This window comes from Aspergillus pseudotamarii, assembly GCF_009193445.1.
Source record: "Aspergillus pseudotamarii strain CBS 117625 unplaced genomic scaffold BDV38scaffold_5, whole genome shotgun sequence".
In the NCBI taxonomy this organism is placed as follows: domain Eukaryota; kingdom Fungi; phylum Ascomycota; class Eurotiomycetes; order Eurotiales; family Aspergillaceae; genus Aspergillus; species Aspergillus pseudotamarii.
In genome coordinates this window covers 762270-779226 of record NW_022475019.1, presented here as the reverse complement: position 1 = coordinate 779226, position 16957 = coordinate 762270, and the positions used below count along the sequence as shown (strand labels likewise).

The following is a 16957-nucleotide window of genomic DNA, read 5'->3' as shown; positions in this document are numbered from 1 at the left end:
AATTTGGTAAATAGTGTCTCACATAATTATAACTACCTGTCCTCGTCTTCCAGGTCCAGAAAATACAGAATTCCTCCACTCAAGGCGGGGCTAATGACACTTCCATGGTCCTCATCCAGATATTCCCTCTTCTCCACAGCACTCAAATGTTGGCTAGCAATAAGCTGCAAATACAGATCATTACAGTTATCGACCATACGACGCTTTGCCGCCGATCCCACTCGTCGTTCGTACTTTTCCAGTGATTCATGCCTGCGGCGTACAGGAAACTGCTCTCGGGAACCGTATGACAGCCGTACTGTCGGTCGCGTACTCATCTCTGGTCTTTGTAGGAACTGTGGTACTTTGGTGAGAATAAATCTCTCATTCCACCATATTGATGGGCTCGCTGCTATATATGTATCAAAAGATGTCGGTTGCGTGAAAAGAGTGTTCAATGTAAATAGTCCCCCGTAAGAATGGCCAAACAAGGCCGTCCGAGCAAATTTAACATTAGGGAAGACAGATGAGGCCATGAAGGGACGCACGATATTGTTGATGAAAGAAAGGAACCGATCTGCACCACCGTACGGTTCCGGTCGAGGTTTGCCGTCGGAACCCTCAGGCGGAGTATAGTGATCACATGGTGGAGTGAGATCTAAAGCGCGTTGAGGAGCATAGACAGAATCTTCCAAAGGATACCCGAGCCCAACAATGATGGTCCCAGGTTTGTTAGGGTTAAGTGACGCCTGCCGCCGAGCGACATCTGTTGCCGTGAGAAACATAGCATTGCCATCCACAGCGAATCTGCAAGCACGTACATTAGCGCCGCTAACGAAAGCAGGCTCCACTTGATATCCGACTTACATTACATTCGCGACCGCCGATACATTTGTTTCGCGCCAGGTGAGTGGCCAGGCGACCTCAACCAAGTATGTAGCTTGTGTGCCGGTTGAGACCTTCCACGCGGCCATGTTACGGCCAGAGCCGCAATCGGAGGGAGTAAATGTCCACTCTTTACGCATGGTGATGTAGAGTAGAGTACCGAAAATGTTGCTGTCCCGTAGTTAAGGATCAGGCGTCGGAAATAGCTCGGCAGATGACCGTTAAGATGTGCAGACTCTGTTAGCCAGTCGTTATTTTAACGTGAATTTCGGAGCCAGGAATTCCGTAAAATAAATTGGACCACGCAAGCTTGAATTCCTTGGCCTTTGTCTGTTTCTCCGAGCCCACTATTACGACCATCTACCCAATAATCGCCTGCCCTCCAAGGCAGCAAGCCGCCACATTCCACGCGGCGGCTCTTGGCATTGATTATCTGATCCGAATCTTTTCGCCAGAAGAAGCGTGACTGTGACTAGTTTGACTTAAAAGCTGTGGGATTGGTTAAAGCCATTGTCATTATGGGTCTGTTCCAAAACTGAAAACCTTTTGACTATGGCTCAATACCCGGAGGACCTCCGCTTTGACTGGTTCTTAGGCTGTTCGAAACTGCGACCATGACTCGCTTATCAGTCCCGGATCAGATTAGATCCTGGAGGAGACCCAGATATTTCCTTTTTGGTCCAACTTCGTCGAATGTTTCCGAATGCGATCTGAATGGGACGACTCACAACGCAGCCCTATCTGCTTGATATACTCTGCAACACGAGGTCTAAGTGGGGTATCATCCTCGACAAAATTTACCAAAATCCTTGCTATATAGACTACTAAAACAAGTCTTCGCACGCGCCATGTGAAGTTTATCTTGTCTGATTATTCCGACTTGTTTGTTTTTTTAAATTCTGTTTTCGTTTTGTTGCACCCCGTTCACTGGTTGCACTCTAACCTAACCTGGTTTCTACCGAGGTCTGAGCAATGGAGCGAGTTGCAGACGCTCCCAAGGAGGTAGATGATTCAATCTCTCCTCGTGTGTCGCATACAATGTCAGATGCTTCTAAGCTGGACAAATCCGGCAACCAAATAGTCGAACAGTCAACCTTGGCCGACGACGTAGAAAAGCAACCTGATACACAAAACCTGCAGGCAGGTGTGCAGAAAGCAGAAATCTTGCGAAAAGGATGGACGAAGAAGGGTTTACATGCGGCCTTTGTCGGGTATGTGGGAGACAGATAGTACTATGGGATTAACCTGTCGTTACTGACTAGAATATTGGGTCAGTTTGTTCATCGCAACACTCGCAATCCACTTTGGCGATTATTCCACGCAGGTCTATGTCCCGTACACCACTAGCGCCTTTAAGCAACACTCTGCAATGAGTGCTGCTCGCGTAGTCATGAATATCACCCGTATTGCCTCCTACCCTATCATTGCGAAACTTGGAGATGTAAGTATATCAAGATTTCGAGAGCTGAGACGGCTGGGACTAACTGTTCTGCGTTTAATAGGTCTTCGGCAGAGCAGAGATGTTTATCCTCGCCATCACAGCCTCTACTCTGGGCTACGTGATTTACGCCGCTTGCGAAAATATCGCGCAGTATATGGTATCTACAGATACAAAACCACCGTTCTTTAACCTAGCTACGTGCTAATTCATGAAATAGGTCGCTGGTATCTTCGACGCAATCGGATCGACAGGCTACGCGCTTACGCAGCAAGTTTTTGTCGCCGACGTTACCAACTTAATCAACCGTGGTATCTGGTCTACACTCCCCGATTCTCTCACCACCGTCCCGACCTTATACTTGGGCACGATTGTCGCACAACGCATGCTAGACCATTCGACCTGGCGATGGGGCTGGGGCATGTGGGCCATCATATTGCCAGTCTGCGCAGTGCCTCTAATTTCAACAATGCTAGTGTATCAGCGGCGCGCACCAATCAAAGTTCCCATTGCTAAGGTCATGGGCTGGAAGGAAACCGACACTTGGTATCAGCGTGCATATCGTCTACTTTGGGTGGAGCTGGACCTACCGGGTGGTGTCCTGCTGTTGCTCGGATTGTCTCTATTGTTAGTCCCCATCGCCCTGACAGGTGCCAATAACAGCAACGCATGGCATAAAGGTAACTTCATCGCTATGCTCGTCCTCGGAGTCGTGTTCCTTATTTCATTTGCCATCTGGGATGCCCGGTTCGCGAAAAAGCCGTTCGTGCCTTATCGCATGATTAAACAGCGCACCGTAGCAGCAGCATGTCTCCTCGGTGCTCTCGACTTCTTCCACTACTCAGTCTTCTCAGTCTTCTTCACCAGCTACCTCCAAGTTGCCGGACACTTCAACGCAGGCAACGCGACAAGAATTGAGTACGTGCCCACTCCCCACAAGAACATGTTCGAAGACCACACAACTAACCAGAAGCCAAACACAGTAACTCTCTCCGCGTCGCGTTCCAAGTCTCCGGCATCTTCGCCGCCTTCTTCATGAAATATACGAAACGCTCCCAAATCTGGGTCCTAGTCGGCGTACCCCTCTGCATCCTAGGTATGGGTATCCTCCTATATCTAGTGGACATGGGCGACGGCAAAACGGGAAACGAAGCAGCCTTCGTAACTGCCAAATCGCTGATCGGCATTGGCCGCGGCTTTTACCAAACCGCTGCCCAGGTCTCAGTCCAGGCCGTCGTCTCCAGACAGGAAGTATCAGTCGTGACGGCTGTTTTCTTCGCATCGATGAGCATCGGCGGTGCCATTGGGACTAGTGTTGCGGGTGCTATTTGGCGGAGTAATCTGCCCCGCAAGTTGAGCGAGTATCTACCCGATGAGGCGAAGAGTCAGGCTAAGTCGATCTTTGGGTCGATTGTTGTGGCGAAGAAGTATCCCGTGGGTGAGCCTGTGAGGATGGCCATTGATCGGAGTTATCGCGAGTCGCAGCGGTTGTTGGCTATTGCTGCTATTTCGGCCCTTGCGCCTATGGTGGTTATTATGTTCTTTTTGAAGAATGTGCATTTGGATGAGAGGCAGACTGAGAATGAGGAGGTAGATAGAGAGATGATGGAGCAAAAGAAGGGTGATGCAGAATAAGGTGCTTGTTTCGATGGGCTGGTGTGATTGTGATTGAGTTACATGCATTCTCTATACTCTATAGGTATATTTAAAGCACTTATAATAGACTTCTTATGTAAATTTAGAGTCACTTTGTCACTGAATAGTATATAGCTGAGGGAGAATGGACGTACATACTATACGAATTACAATTGATATCATTGAATTGCGCCTGGAATCCATTTTATGGTTCAGTCTGAATACCTGTACGGCGCTGACTTTGATCTTGCCTCTCTTGGGGCATCGCGCCATATTGGCCACAATAATGTTTAGTCACTGGGATGAGGCATGTAGGCCAACCTCGCTGGCGCCAGCTTATAGCGCGTGCAAGCAACAATTGGACAGAGCATGAAAACCTGGTTGTCAACACATGCAACTCTACGTCGACAAGTGTTTATGCCTACAAGAAGACCTCCAGCGCAACCCAACTGGGGATGCAGTATATCTGCATGCAGATAAGCGGGACTTGAGAGAAGCCTTCCATCTTCCCGCTCATGCAAGCAATAATGGACAAGACGATGCAAAGAAAAAAAAAAAAAGATACCATAAGAAGACTGTGCCCTAGGGGGTCGTCCGATCGATCGCTTTACCGTTAGATGTCAATTGTAAATAAGATTTATCGGGACCGCCTGATACGTAAAACTATTCATGGCGGTTTTTCCCCCTTTGTAAAAGCTACATGTATGTACGATACATATTCATCTTGGACGCGGTGGATGGCATCAACAATGTAATTGAAGATATATATCCCTTGCTTCTTGTCATGCATGCCTACAAGAACTCATGGTGTTGTCTCAAACTTCAAATAATCATCAGCCATAGTAACATAAATGCAAGGAAACTAATAGTAGGCGTTCCAGCAAAGACAGAAGGATATGCTACCGGGGAAATGTAGTTTGAGGTATAACCAAGTCATCCGCCCAACGTTGTACCACGACAATCAGACCAAAGTCATCCATTTAACGCGTGTAATATGTGCTTAGTTGACTTTGGAAATAGCTACTGAAAGCCCCCATGCAGTATATACAAGGAAGAAGCCTAGTCCAACTTACGGGATTTTGAAAATACTTCTTTATCAGCAACAGCAATAGGAACTCCTTCCTTACCACTAAATCCGTAGGATCTGCAGCCCCTAGCTGCTCCTCCTAGCTTACAAAGTCTTTTTAGAGTTGTGAGCCGGTGGCTCAACTGCAACGAAATAAAGATCTGATGCTTCAGTCTGATATGTCTGGTACTTGTCTACTTTTCAAAGTGGTCCGTCGTCTTGCTTATGGGTTCACCGGTGTTACTAGAATAATGGGCAGCTTAAAACCTCCGACTTGTCAGCCTTGCTTCAAGAATCCAAGCCATTGATACTACTCGTCTATCCAAATGGATTCACTCTAACGACAAATGACATGTTAGAACTAAGAGTGAGTGAGAAGAAGTAGTTTAGGTCCTAAATACAAACCAACCTCGCCACAGTGGGCAGGTCGATCTAGATCGCAACCGTAACAGGTGGCACCAACTGATAGTGCTTCACCTTCTTTTCTTCAAGTGCGAACTGTCTATCATTCATACTCTTTTAAGGCTTTATTAAGCTACTGGGGTATGGTGCGCCACCACAAATACTTGCAGACGTCCTGTAATCATTTGCCACGTGCATTGGCTGTTGATGGTCGCATCTGATCCCCTTGTATCTACTTCATATATAGGGCTACTTTACTTATTCGCCAGTGTTACCAGGACGAAAAGCGCTACCTGGCAAAATATGGTGAGTCGTGAGAAACGGCGAAGGAAATGGTACGGTTGGAGAATAGGTCCAGCCGGTTTCTGAATTTTTCACAAGTCTCCGGGTGGTTCATATTCAGATCCCAAGCGTCAGGATTAGTTGTCCCAAGAATAACCATTTCTGTACGAAATGCTATGTCAGTGGATGCACCTTGGATATATACATATCATATATGTTCCACCAGAGAACCTGAGAAGTTGGATTTCGTGTCGTAGTATATTCTCTCGATAGATACTCAGCGAATGTGGGGTCTTGGAAGTGCTGAGGACGCTGTTTCCGCATTAGATAGTTAATATAAAGGCATCGTTCACTTCTGTGGCCCGGACTATATTTTACATAAGGGCAGCATGGTGATTGAATACGTTAAAATTGTTCAATGCGATAGGAGGGGTGGTAGAGGTTCGCGGGGAATACTATTTAACTAAAAGAGGACTGTCCGAGAGCCATACCAGCGATCTACTGTATGTGTGGCTTTAATTACTATCGCAGCGGTAGTGACCTGGGCCCGATTTCTCAAATCCTGTTTAATGTTAGGATTTAGATGGAGACAGGTTCGACATTCCATAATCCAAAGTGTTTTCGAGAGAAAAGTCCCCGTTTCCTATGGAGACATACTGGGAGATACATGCCTTTCCAACTGCTATTGCAACCGCATATTCCACCGCAACAGTCAGAGACAGAGGATTTGGAGATTCACTTGTTAGCACATCCGTGAAGCATAGTAAAGTCGTGTTAAAAAATGAGGATCTCAAAGAGATTTTGACCGATATTTTGCTAGGAGACAGCGGACCGTTCTTAAGATGGCGCACGTCGCACGAAATTCCTTGTTCACTAAGTCTACGAGCCTTTTTTCTCTCCTGTCCGCCAGGATTTAATGATTGGCTGACTCGCTATTGTAGCCTTTGCAATTTTAGACCGAGCAGTGTCTACAAAGGGGCCTCACTGTTCGGATACAACCATGTGGATGGGATAAGCCATTCTGGAGCCTGGCAATTTGTCACCTTGTGTTTGACTTGGAATTTACAACATCAATCTCGCTACAGCAGCGCGCAGTGTAGAATGTCCCATAGACTCACGATTTGCTAAACTGTCCATTCGGCGAACTAATATGGTACAAAATGTTATATATTCTATGGGGTGATATTCAGAGTGCCAATACATTAAGGCTTGCGGTGTATGGATATAAAGACAGAGGTGGAGCCAAAGCAGGTACAGAATAGCTTCAACGACTTTCCTGACCTTCATCCGAGATACATATTGTGCTTCATACATCATGTATCTGCCAGGTAAGAGCTAGTAAGCATCATGCCTCCAGTGACGTCAAACAGCGTTGCGCATCGGCAACGAATCCCGAGGTAGCCGACTTGAGAATGTCCAGTTGGTCCTTTGTCGTGGTCTGTGCGAATTGTAGAAATTCGGGACCCTGTATACAAACAGATTAGAAATAAGTCTGCCCAGAATACCTACTTCGCTGTTACTTACCATTTTACCCAAAAGCTCCTGCCAGTCAGATGGAGTTGGTACATTATTCTCCGCATTTTCGACCATGGCAATAATGTCGCCAGAATATTGGTTAAGCAGATCAGAGGTTTTGGATGCGTCTCCATTTATGCGGTCAAAAACAACACTAAGCCTCTCCCTTGCCGCATTGCCTATGCATTCTATTCCCTTGGGAACCTGTCGGTTATGAATCGGTGTAGCAAAGGTAAGGCCCACAGCGGCAAGCGAACATAGCGTCTGGATCTTCATGTTGGATATTATCGGAAAATTTTAACTGAGGTGCAAATGATTTTAAATGAGAAAGATATCCTGGAATATAGTATCAGGAATATTGAAGCGACCAACAGGAAGGGGAGAAGCAGTATATCAAAGAACGGAAGGTCCAACAGTGGCCGCCATGACCCCTATATGTATATATATACTCGGCAAAAGAGGGAGAACCTTAGTATGGACTGCTCGGAGTAGGTGACTCCAAGCGCCCCACGGCACTATTGATAGATATGGGGATACTTACGGCGCAGGGTGGGCCCTTCAGATTCATTCTTCATAGGCTCTCTTAATATAACTTCAGCCCCAAAGTTCGAGGTGAGCATTTGCTGGTCGAGAGCTTTGAGCATTAGTTTTCTGGAAATAGTTTCCATTACAAGGATTGGATTTCAACGATGCGCCAAGACCCCATTCATGACTCGTACTGAGAAAAGGAAAGGATAGTGTTGATCCCTGTGGAGCAGTTCGCTTCCAGATCGTAAGTGGAACTCCACAGACCCGCTATGGCAAGCGTGGTCCTATTACATATTTAGCATTCTCGTATAACTCACCAACTACTCCGTCCATTCGATCGTCTAGATTAAGATCTACAGAGTATTGATCCACGTATATGTACGTACTAAGCGATGATCTCCAGGGAAGTTTTCAGATGAAATGTTTTAATTTCCCTTTCACCGTGTCCATGCACACCCAAGAGCAAAGGATTGAGCATACATGAATTAGGGAAGGAAAAAAAAAATAAAAATCAAAAATTAGAAAACGGGGGCACCGGGATCATCTTTATTAGTTCGAACGGTACAGGCGACATATGCTGGGACTCAGGAATAACCATCAAGAAATGCACATATATATGTATCTAGGCCTGTTGGAGTTCAAAGCTGCAGTAATTCTAACACCACTAGAGCCGAAGGGCTTCTCGGAGATTCCGTAGCACAGGAGCTAAGCTTGAGAAGTATTTATAAAACCATGCAGTATCAAAATCTCTTAAATCGCCGGATTTCCCTTATCTCTACGCCTGATCCTCCGCTCGAAGAGATGAGGTGAAATCGCCGATATCGCTAGACTTCTTTTATTCGAGGGAACGCGTCAACGCGTCAAGATATCTATTAGCTGGAATCCTAGCTAGCGTATAGGGGGGTATGTAGAGGCTTGGCTAGCTCCCTCGAATGCTGCTCACGTGATCCAGGGCCGGGGGATAGGGCCTCTGATACCTTCAGTTCAAAATGCCTCCATAGTATAGAATAGTCTATACTTTATAGTCCAACTACTGCTGCGATTTAACTCTATCCTAGATCCGTTGGATATTAAGCTTATGACATACACTTCCTGAAAATCACTATTTTTGAACATCACCTCTTACTGATGTACAATGGATGCCTACCTAACTTAGATCTGGATGCCTTCTCAGTATATATTTCCACTGTCGACTTCCACGTTATGACACAATCTTTATTGGCACGTCCAGTATACTACACTCTTTCTGCTTATTAGTCTACGTTTAGAGTATTAGGTCAACCGTATCATTGGTAGTATAAGGCCTGGAAAAGTGGAGAAGCAGTCTACTACAATCGCCGCTATTTCAGACCCCTCACTGTATCCGAAGTATACATAAAGCATATTTATGACACAATTATTGATGGGAGCTGATTAGTACTATACGAAATGGCCGTTGACGACCCCAGGGGAGCCCCAAATGGGAGCTTTATTCGGGTATAATGCATCTCTCTCTGTGTATAACCCCGCAGTAGGAAGGTATTCTTGTACTGAATATTCGCGGACTTATATTAGATCCGATGAGTGGCTGGCTGAAGTAACGCTCGGAAGGGGATAAGTGCAGAATGCGACCTTTCGCCAAGTAGATACCTTCTGTCCATTCCATCAGTGTGTTAATTAGCGGTCCTGTCGAAGAATGGAGGCTGTGGTCTTTCAAACCGAGCATTTGCTTGCACGCATAGAATCTTATTAGTTGTTGCATCAACCCAGTTGACCACAGTGACATTCAATCTATGGGACTGAACGCATGTTTTGCACAGCTTGATGCGCCGCATTCTTCTTGATCTGGAAAAGGACAATGTGGATAACAGACATGCGGAACCGAGATCTTGAGCTTTCCAAAAGAACCTGAACATGGCAATTTACAGTGAGAACCTTTCTGAGATGCTGTATGGATGATGGCCCAGAGCAAGCTACTATAGAAAAGCCAAGGAGAAATGTGTATCTATCCGGTACAACAGAGGGAAAACCCGCGGTTAAAGTGGTTCTCGGAATACGTTTCCCGGCTTGAGGCCACGAGCCTCTACGGATGCCATAGGATGGCATATTCAGGCGCCTGTCATCGTGGCTGACCGGCGGGGATACATTAATATTTGGTCGATGAGCGATTTCTTATAGTCATTACCCAGAAATAAGATTACCATCCCATAATCTATCGACGTCAGCCAACAACCTCACAGCTGCCTCTCTGCTATACCCGAAACTGAATATTTGCCCCTGGGGGAAAATGAGCCAACTCTCCCCGACGCCATCGCCACAGTGTAAATTATGTTTTACTACTTTATCTTTCATGCTAGAAATATTATTTAACGACTTGATGGCTAGCCAATTCAGCCATACTAGAAACACTACTATCGGGATTGGAAAAACTCCCTAACTAGACTGTGTGTGTGTGAAAACCAACGATAAAAAGAATAAAAGAACGTTGCATTTCACTATTCACACTGCCTGTACAACCTAGTAATAATTTCGTGGCACACATCAAAAGGTCCATCTCTAGATGCCTTCACCGACATCGCGTCGATATGTCAGTTCGACTCCGATGTAGCGAGATCCTGTCGCTGCAAAGAGCGGAAGAAGTCGGCAACGCGGTGGAAAGATTCCTTGGGTGTCCATGGAGGCATAGCCTTAGATCTCGGGTCGTGCTCGGGAAAGTATTTGACTAGCGAGAAGCACATCATGTCAAAGTCTCTGGCTCCTTCTCCGGCCCGCATAGCCGGAAATGAAAACACATAGACGAAGGCTGCGTCCACATTCGCGTTGGCGAGAAGACTGAGCTGTGTCCCTACATAGTCGGCTTGTTCCTCCTCGCTCCGCGTCGGGACAATGTCGTCTTCGAACACGCCGCTTCCGTCCGGGTTCGTGCCTTTAAGAAGTATAAAGCCACCATCTCCTCTCTTCGCGGCCCCCTTATAGGCGCAGCAGCCGACTTCCAGAACAGCAAGAGGTTTGTCAAGTCTATACCGGTCGAGACCGGAAACATATTCCTCCGCGGTCTCGCCTCGCCGATAGTAGTCTATACCAATGATGTCAAAAATGTCCCAGTTCACTACTTCCCAGGAGCCAGCAGAGTATGTGATTGATCCCTTAAACTGGGCCCGAACGACCTCAACGAATGACTGCAATACTTGATTCAATATCACAGATTTCTCCCGTAAAGCCTCCGGGATATCTCTCGACATGTGGCCGTCAGGGAACTGAGAGCCGAGGAACATGGCACGCTCCATGAATGACTCGCCAGGAAATACCCCTTTGCTAAAAATGGTGTATTCACAACCAGCGACGAAGACCATATCAATGCCTTCGTTCCGCAACTTTTCGGCTATCTTCGCGGCCTCTTCAAAGTAGGCGCGCGTTCCCTCAATACCCTCATTCATCTTCCACGGATTAAAGAACACCTTCAGTCCCATGGAATGAGCTGCCCGTGCAGCAGTTTCCAACCGATCAATATCCTCTCCCTCGATGCGCACCGCATTGGCGTGCATATCGCGGGCGATAGTTCGCATGTCATATTGTACTAGAGCAGGATCAAACGGTTCGACAGAGAATCCTTCCCCGTTGAAATTCAGGCCGACATCGTAAACCACGCCGCGGTACTTCATGGTTAAGTGTTTCATCCAAAGCGTTGTGGAAAGCACAAAGACTGAGGAAACGGATAAATCAATAGATTTATAGCCAGTGACCGTCTCCACTTTCCGGTGTCCGCACTCTTGGCACTCCGCGAGTCCGTTCGGGTTGCGCAGATTTCGCGGCCGCTACAAATCCGTCTTCTTTCCGATATCATTGTTCGGACAACAACAACAGCCCGAAACTGCGTGCTCTCCTTGATGACTTTCATGTTCTTTTTTTTTTATCCGTAGTGGACAAATTAGCTTAGCAGTCCCCATGGTCCCCGCTCATGGAATGTCATGCAGCCCCGTCTATGGAACACCTGGCCAAGAGCTACAGCGGAAGGGTTTGGATGAGCATGAGGTTGCAGCAACCGAGAAAGTAGCTGTGCGGAGGCATTTCCTATATTCAAGCCTTATCCCAGAATGGATGCTAATGTTGTCGACAGTGTGATCGTTGTCGTCAACGCAAGGTGAGAGAACTCTGTTCCCTGGCTACTGGTGGATTAGAGATCATTCCTCGACCTGCTTCTCTCCGGCTCTCCATTGACTCTCTTGTTCTGCAACAGATCAAGTGTGATCGTGTTAACCCTTGCCATCAATGTGTCAAGACCACAGCACGCTGCACCTACACATTCGGTCGTAAAGCAAGAGAAAAGCGGCAAAGGGTCCTTATATCGAGCGTCTAGTGCGTTTGAACCCTCAATTCCATTTGTTTCGTTACTAATCACCCAATGGTGGTTTGCAGTGAAAGGAGACTTGAGGACATTTCGATCAAGATTGACCAACTTGGCGAGGTAGTAAAGCGGCTAGCTGATGAGCGCCCCGGTACTCCTTGTCTCAGGAATCCCGTTAATTTGAATGTCTCATTACATTCATCACTTCAGTCCAGCAGTACTCAAACGCACATCCAGCCCCCAAGTCAGGCGAGGGCTATTGAACCATCATTGTTTGCCCAAGTCATGGTCATAACTGGAGCACTCCAGGCCACTGTGTCGGACATCCCATATGGTAACGTTAGCACAGAAATGACTGCGGCCCTGGATGCCTTGTGGATGACGGTCAGCGTGCAAAAGCAGCAGAATGAGACACTGGCAGGCTCACGTCCGTTTCGGAATGAACTTTCTTCCGGCCTCAGTCTCCGGGATCTGCCTATCCCTCCCTTGGAAAAAATCATGGCATGCCTAAGGATCGCTCAAGGTGCGTGCGCCTCATTCTTACAAATCAGCTGTGTTTTCTAAGACCCCCTGCAGAGAGTCCACCGAGTCAGCTTTATTGGCCTTTTGAGTTTGGATCTCTGGCCGAATTCACCCAATACGTCATCAAGGCCTGCTCGCCTGGTCCGATCACAGATATGGAACTGATTATTGTCCACTATGTTCTGTCCTGGCTGTTTACTGAGTGTTCGAATAGTGCCGGGGACGAGGACGTCCGGCGGGATTACGAGATGCAGGCGCTGACTTGCAGGGGCTGCCTGGAGACAATTATATCCAACCTTTCCTTCCATATCGATACGCATACGGACTCTATACGTGCCATGTACATGGCTGTACGTCACCCTCTCAGCTTTTACGTTTTCTCCCTCGCGAATGATCGTGATTCCCAATTACTAAAGCCAGCAGGCCCTTTACTGCCTTTATTGTGGAAAAGTGTCCACGGCATGGACATGTATTACAAGGGCCTCACTTATGAGCCAGGCCCTTGGGTTACATAGCAGCCACATTATGGCAGCCGAGCCCACAGAAGGAGTACAGGGGAAGGTCCGCCTGTTCTGGGCGATATACGTCCTTGAGAAGTCTCTGTCCTTGCGTCTCGGTAGATCCTCCACCATTCGAGACCAGGATATCACGGTGCCGCGACTGCTCATGGACTGCAAGATGACCTCTCTGGTTTACAACCGGATGCCCGACTGGATCGACGTAGCCAACCTCCACGGCAGAGTGTATGACAATTTATACAGCCCGAATGCTCTAGAGCAGCCATTTTCCGATCGTGTCTCTTGTGCCAATGCCCTCGCTTCTGAGCTAGAACAGGTGATAGCTGCGAGGCTTGAATTATATGCAAGTTGTCCGTCACTTCCTCCGGCGTGCTCTGGCTAACGTCACTCCCCAGAAACGACCAAACCAATGGACTAGCCATGGGATACATGCTGGGCTGTCTAAATTTATCATACATGCCACCCGGGCGATCGATTATTCTACCCTGGCATCGATCTATAGAGGTACTTCGTCGGAGAAACCCTTCAGCATGGCTTCTTGTCCGGAGTGCATCACCGCAGCCAGAGCAGCCCTCGAAGATAGCGAAGCCTGCATTTCCATGATCGCCGATATGCCATCCTGGCCTCCCAGTTATGACGTGTGGGTCAATGAGATTCTTCTACTCGCCCCGTTTATGCCTTTCTTAATTCTACTCGGCAACGTCGTGGAGAGCTCCGACCTGTCAGACTTGGGGCGCCTACAACGACTAATTCATGGTCTGCACTCGCTGACACGATCGCCTCGGTACTCCAGCTGCATTAGGCAGCTACGCATTTTCAAGGCCCTCTATGATGTCGTCGCGATTTATGTTCAGAACAAGGCAACAAGCAGTTTAGTGGACCTAATTGGTGGCGATCAATATACGGAGCTAGGCATCGACAAATATATATTCGACCCTGATGTGGATGGATATTCCGTCTGATCTCTGGAAACCATCTCAGATTCAGTGGTTGCCTGATCACTGGAAAGAATCCTGCGCTAAGTGAAATCCTGAATATATTTTCCTTTTCTGTCGGCATCTAGAGGAGGGACAATGCAGAATGGAAATTCACGAACATACATTCTCCTGCAACGGCTGAAGACAAAATGCAAGTTTATCCCGCGCCTACTTGAGATATCTCCGTGTTAAAGAAGGGACACTATAAACAAAACGTGAGATTGGCATTTTGAATAGAATGGTAGCTTGGGAGATCTTGATTCCCGACAGAACATGCGTCCCAAATAGACGTGGGAGCAATTAAGGCCTACGAAGTAGCACATCAGATAAGCAATACGTTTCGCTATTCCCCTTTAATAATTATAAGACTCAATATGCAATTCTTTACTGAAGTTGCAAGACCTGTAGTGTCAGGGGACCACCTACCAGTCATCCCTTCGAATGATGGCCTAGTTTTCAAGTTGAAAAAGAAAGAACCTGTTACTTCGAAGGGTAAGTCACATGAACGAGGGCATTAACGCTATCTATCTATAGGAAGTGGAAATGTATATAGAAGGGTTCCTTGAGGAATTGCATTACATCTCCCATAATTATGTTTGCTTCCCGAAAACCGCTCCTTACTCTATCAGGTTGGGAATCTCATAGACCGGCATGACACCGTCCTTCTTCCCACGACCACCAAAGCCCCAGGCAATCTAAAGAATATTAATCCGTATTCAGATCCGAATGCTAAGACATCTAGACTTACCTGATTTGGCATCCGAACCTCAATGCCAAGCTGATCAGCCCAAGCAAAGACAAGACCCGGGTTCTTTTGGAAACCTCGGCCGACTGTTATCAGGTCCAGACCCTCTTTCTCTAGCAGATCATTGGCAAGGTGAGCGTTGTCGATCATGCCAACAGTGCTAATTTTAAGCTTGTCCCCAACAGCTTGTTTCACCTTCACGGCGAACGGTGCCTGATATGCTGGGCCGGAATGCGGTTTCTGCAAGGGATGGTTGCCACCGGTGCTCACATCCAGCACATCGACGCCCTTCTGCGCCAGGATACCTGCGAACTTGACTGTATCGTCAGCAGTCCAGGACTCAGGTATCTCTGTCTCTGATGCTTCCTCCAGCCAGTCAGTAGCAGAAATACGGAAGAAGAGCGGCATGTCGTCCGGGATGATCGCACGAGTTTCCTCGACGAGCTCAATAGCGAGCCGCGTGCGATTTTCGAAACTGCCACCATATGCATCCGTACGGTGGTTTGTCGCGGGGGACAGAAATTCGGAAATAAGGTAGCCGTGGGCCTATCGACGTATTAGAAACGTTTGTAATGTGGTTGAGCAACGGACACACCCCATGAATTTCAATCGCGTCAAAGCCGGCCTTCAGCGCACGTTTGACAGCATCAGCGAATGCGACTTTGAAATCTTGGATCTGCTGTATGGTCATAGCCCTCGGAATAGCATGGTTCTCGTCCCATGCAAGAGCGCTGGGAGCCCAACATTCGTCTGGCCATCCATTGAGCTCCTTTCCAGCTATGGCTCCAGAGGAGAGCCACGGTGTAACAGTGCTTGCCTTCCTACCCGCATGACCCAGCTGGATCATCATCTTTTGGCCCTGGCTATGAGCAAAGTCAACTACTGTGCGCAAGCCCTCGATTTGGCTGTCCTTCCAAAGCCCAACATCCTCCGGCGAGATCCGGCCCTCCGGTGACACAGCAGTTGCTTCAACGCAGGAGATACCTGGGCCACGCTGCACGATGCCACCCATGTGAGTAATGTGCCACATAGTAAAATGCCCATCTTCGGCGGAGTACTGGCACATCGGCGCTACAGTAATGCGATTGTTGAGCGTAAGACCGCGGATCCTCAGTGGTCTAAAGAGCTTGGGTACGTTCTTGGTGTCTTTGGTAACAAGAGCAGTCCCAGCGGGTGGAAGTTGAGCTGGGGTAAAGTAAGACACGCCGCCAGCCGCTCTGTTAACGTGCTGTGGCTTTCCCTTGATGACGTCTTCGCCGGTATGATGAGGAGCCATTGTCTACGGAGGCCGGGGTTTCAGGTATGCGTCGACTGCAAGGAAAGTTATGGAAAGGCGTAAACTCCTGAGTTGTCGTGCGGTTCGCTGCAAGGTTACGAGAATAGGGGTTCTTCCTGGAGCGACGAAAGATGGACAAGATGCTTTATGCTCTACTCAGACGCCGAACCTGAGGTTGATGCTAGTTTGAATTACAAATCAATATGAGAACTTTCTGACGTGAACCCTTCACTTCTCCAACATAACGGAATTCTTTTCCCATTGTGCCTAGCATGGCATGAAAAAACAGATATGATATGTGTTGACATGAGCAGCCTGCACCATGGCGATCTAAATTGGACAAAAAGCTGCCAAGGCTCGTCCGGAAATATTTTTCCGCAGGGTAAATGTAAATTTCAACTCACTGGGGAGGCCAGGATAACAGCCCCAAAAGCCAATCGATGGGATTTCCTAGTGGAGAGAAGATTACTGTTTTATTCCCAAAATGCCTTCTCCATGTCAGGTGACGCCCGTCATGGTTTTGCCTACTGAAGGTTTCTCGCTAGAGGATGGATTTATCTACCACTTTTCTACATCACATCACCGCATCGCCGCTACCATTGCCTCGTGACTCTTCAGGTGTTTCACACATCTGCCCTATTATACCCGCTGACTTTTGCTTTCGTAAAACTCATGGGGCATATAACAGTCCGGTAGCGCGAGGCTCAACCCCTCACTCAAGCCAAGACGCACTTCGAAGGCTCGGGATTCATATTGCGTGAGGAGACATGTACATGGAGCTTCATGATTCCTCACTGATATGACCAGTCCTGAAAAAGCGGGGACTCCGAATGTCACTATTGTATGTCTTTGTGTTCTCCCACCT

General features: G+C 47.6%; 5 protein-coding genes across 5 annotated transcripts; 2 read left to right on the top strand and 3 right to left on the bottom strand.

Annotated features, from left to right (window-relative positions):
* Positions 1–32: 32 nt before the first annotated feature.
* On the bottom strand, positions 33–1100 carry BDV38DRAFT_295122 (alpha/beta hydrolase; the record flags this gene model as incomplete). The annotated part of the gene is made up of 2 exons (XM_032062641.1): positions 847–1100; positions 33–786 (listed from the first exon to the last, which is right to left on the bottom strand). The coding sequence occupies exons 1-2, from the start codon at positions 1002–1004 to the stop codon at positions 33–35; spliced, it is 912 nt and encodes a 303-aa protein (XP_031918399.1). The 5' UTR covers positions 1005–1100.
* Positions 1101–1639: 539 nt separating this feature from the next.
* Positions 1640–3939, top strand: BDV38DRAFT_295120 (major facilitator superfamily domain-containing protein; the record flags this gene model as incomplete). Its single annotated transcript, XM_032062640.1, has 5 exons — positions 1640–2075; positions 2140–2305; positions 2367–2462; positions 2523–3220; positions 3286–3939. The coding sequence occupies exons 1-5, from the start codon at positions 1837–1839 to the stop codon at positions 3935–3937; spliced, it is 1851 nt and encodes a 616-aa protein (XP_031918398.1). The 5' UTR covers positions 1640–1836.
* Positions 3940–7032: 3093 nt separating this feature from the next.
* BDV38DRAFT_278501 (uncharacterized protein) lies at positions 7033–7478 on the bottom strand (the record flags this gene model as incomplete). The annotated part of the gene is made up of 2 exons (XM_032058740.1): positions 7033–7152; positions 7212–7478. 2 exons carry the CDS (start codon positions 7476–7478, stop codon positions 7033–7035), a joined length of 387 nt encoding a protein of 128 aa, XP_031918397.1.
* Positions 7479–11273: 3795 nt separating this feature from the next.
* Positions 11274–14056, top strand: BDV38DRAFT_268035 (fungal specific transcription factor domain-containing protein; the record flags this gene model as incomplete). Its single annotated transcript, XM_032056695.1, has 7 exons — positions 11274–11347; positions 11684–11765; positions 11947–12065; positions 12126–12577; positions 12631–12926; positions 13000–13410; positions 13490–14056. The coding sequence occupies 7 exons, from the start codon at positions 11274–11276 to the stop codon at positions 14054–14056; spliced, it is 2001 nt and encodes a 666-aa protein (XP_031918396.1).
* Positions 14057–14688: 632 nt separating this feature from the next.
* Positions 14689–16730, bottom strand: BDV38DRAFT_295112 (NADH:flavin oxidoreductase/NADH oxidase; the record flags this gene model as incomplete). Its single annotated transcript, XM_032062639.1, has 4 exons — positions 16581–16730; positions 15412–16095; positions 14820–15362; positions 14689–14766 (listed from the first exon to the last, which is right to left on the bottom strand). Exons 1-4 carry the CDS (start codon positions 16587–16589, stop codon positions 14689–14691), a joined length of 1314 nt encoding a protein of 437 aa, XP_031918395.1. The 5' UTR covers positions 16590–16730.
* Between the last annotated feature and the right edge of the window lie 227 nt (positions 16731–16957).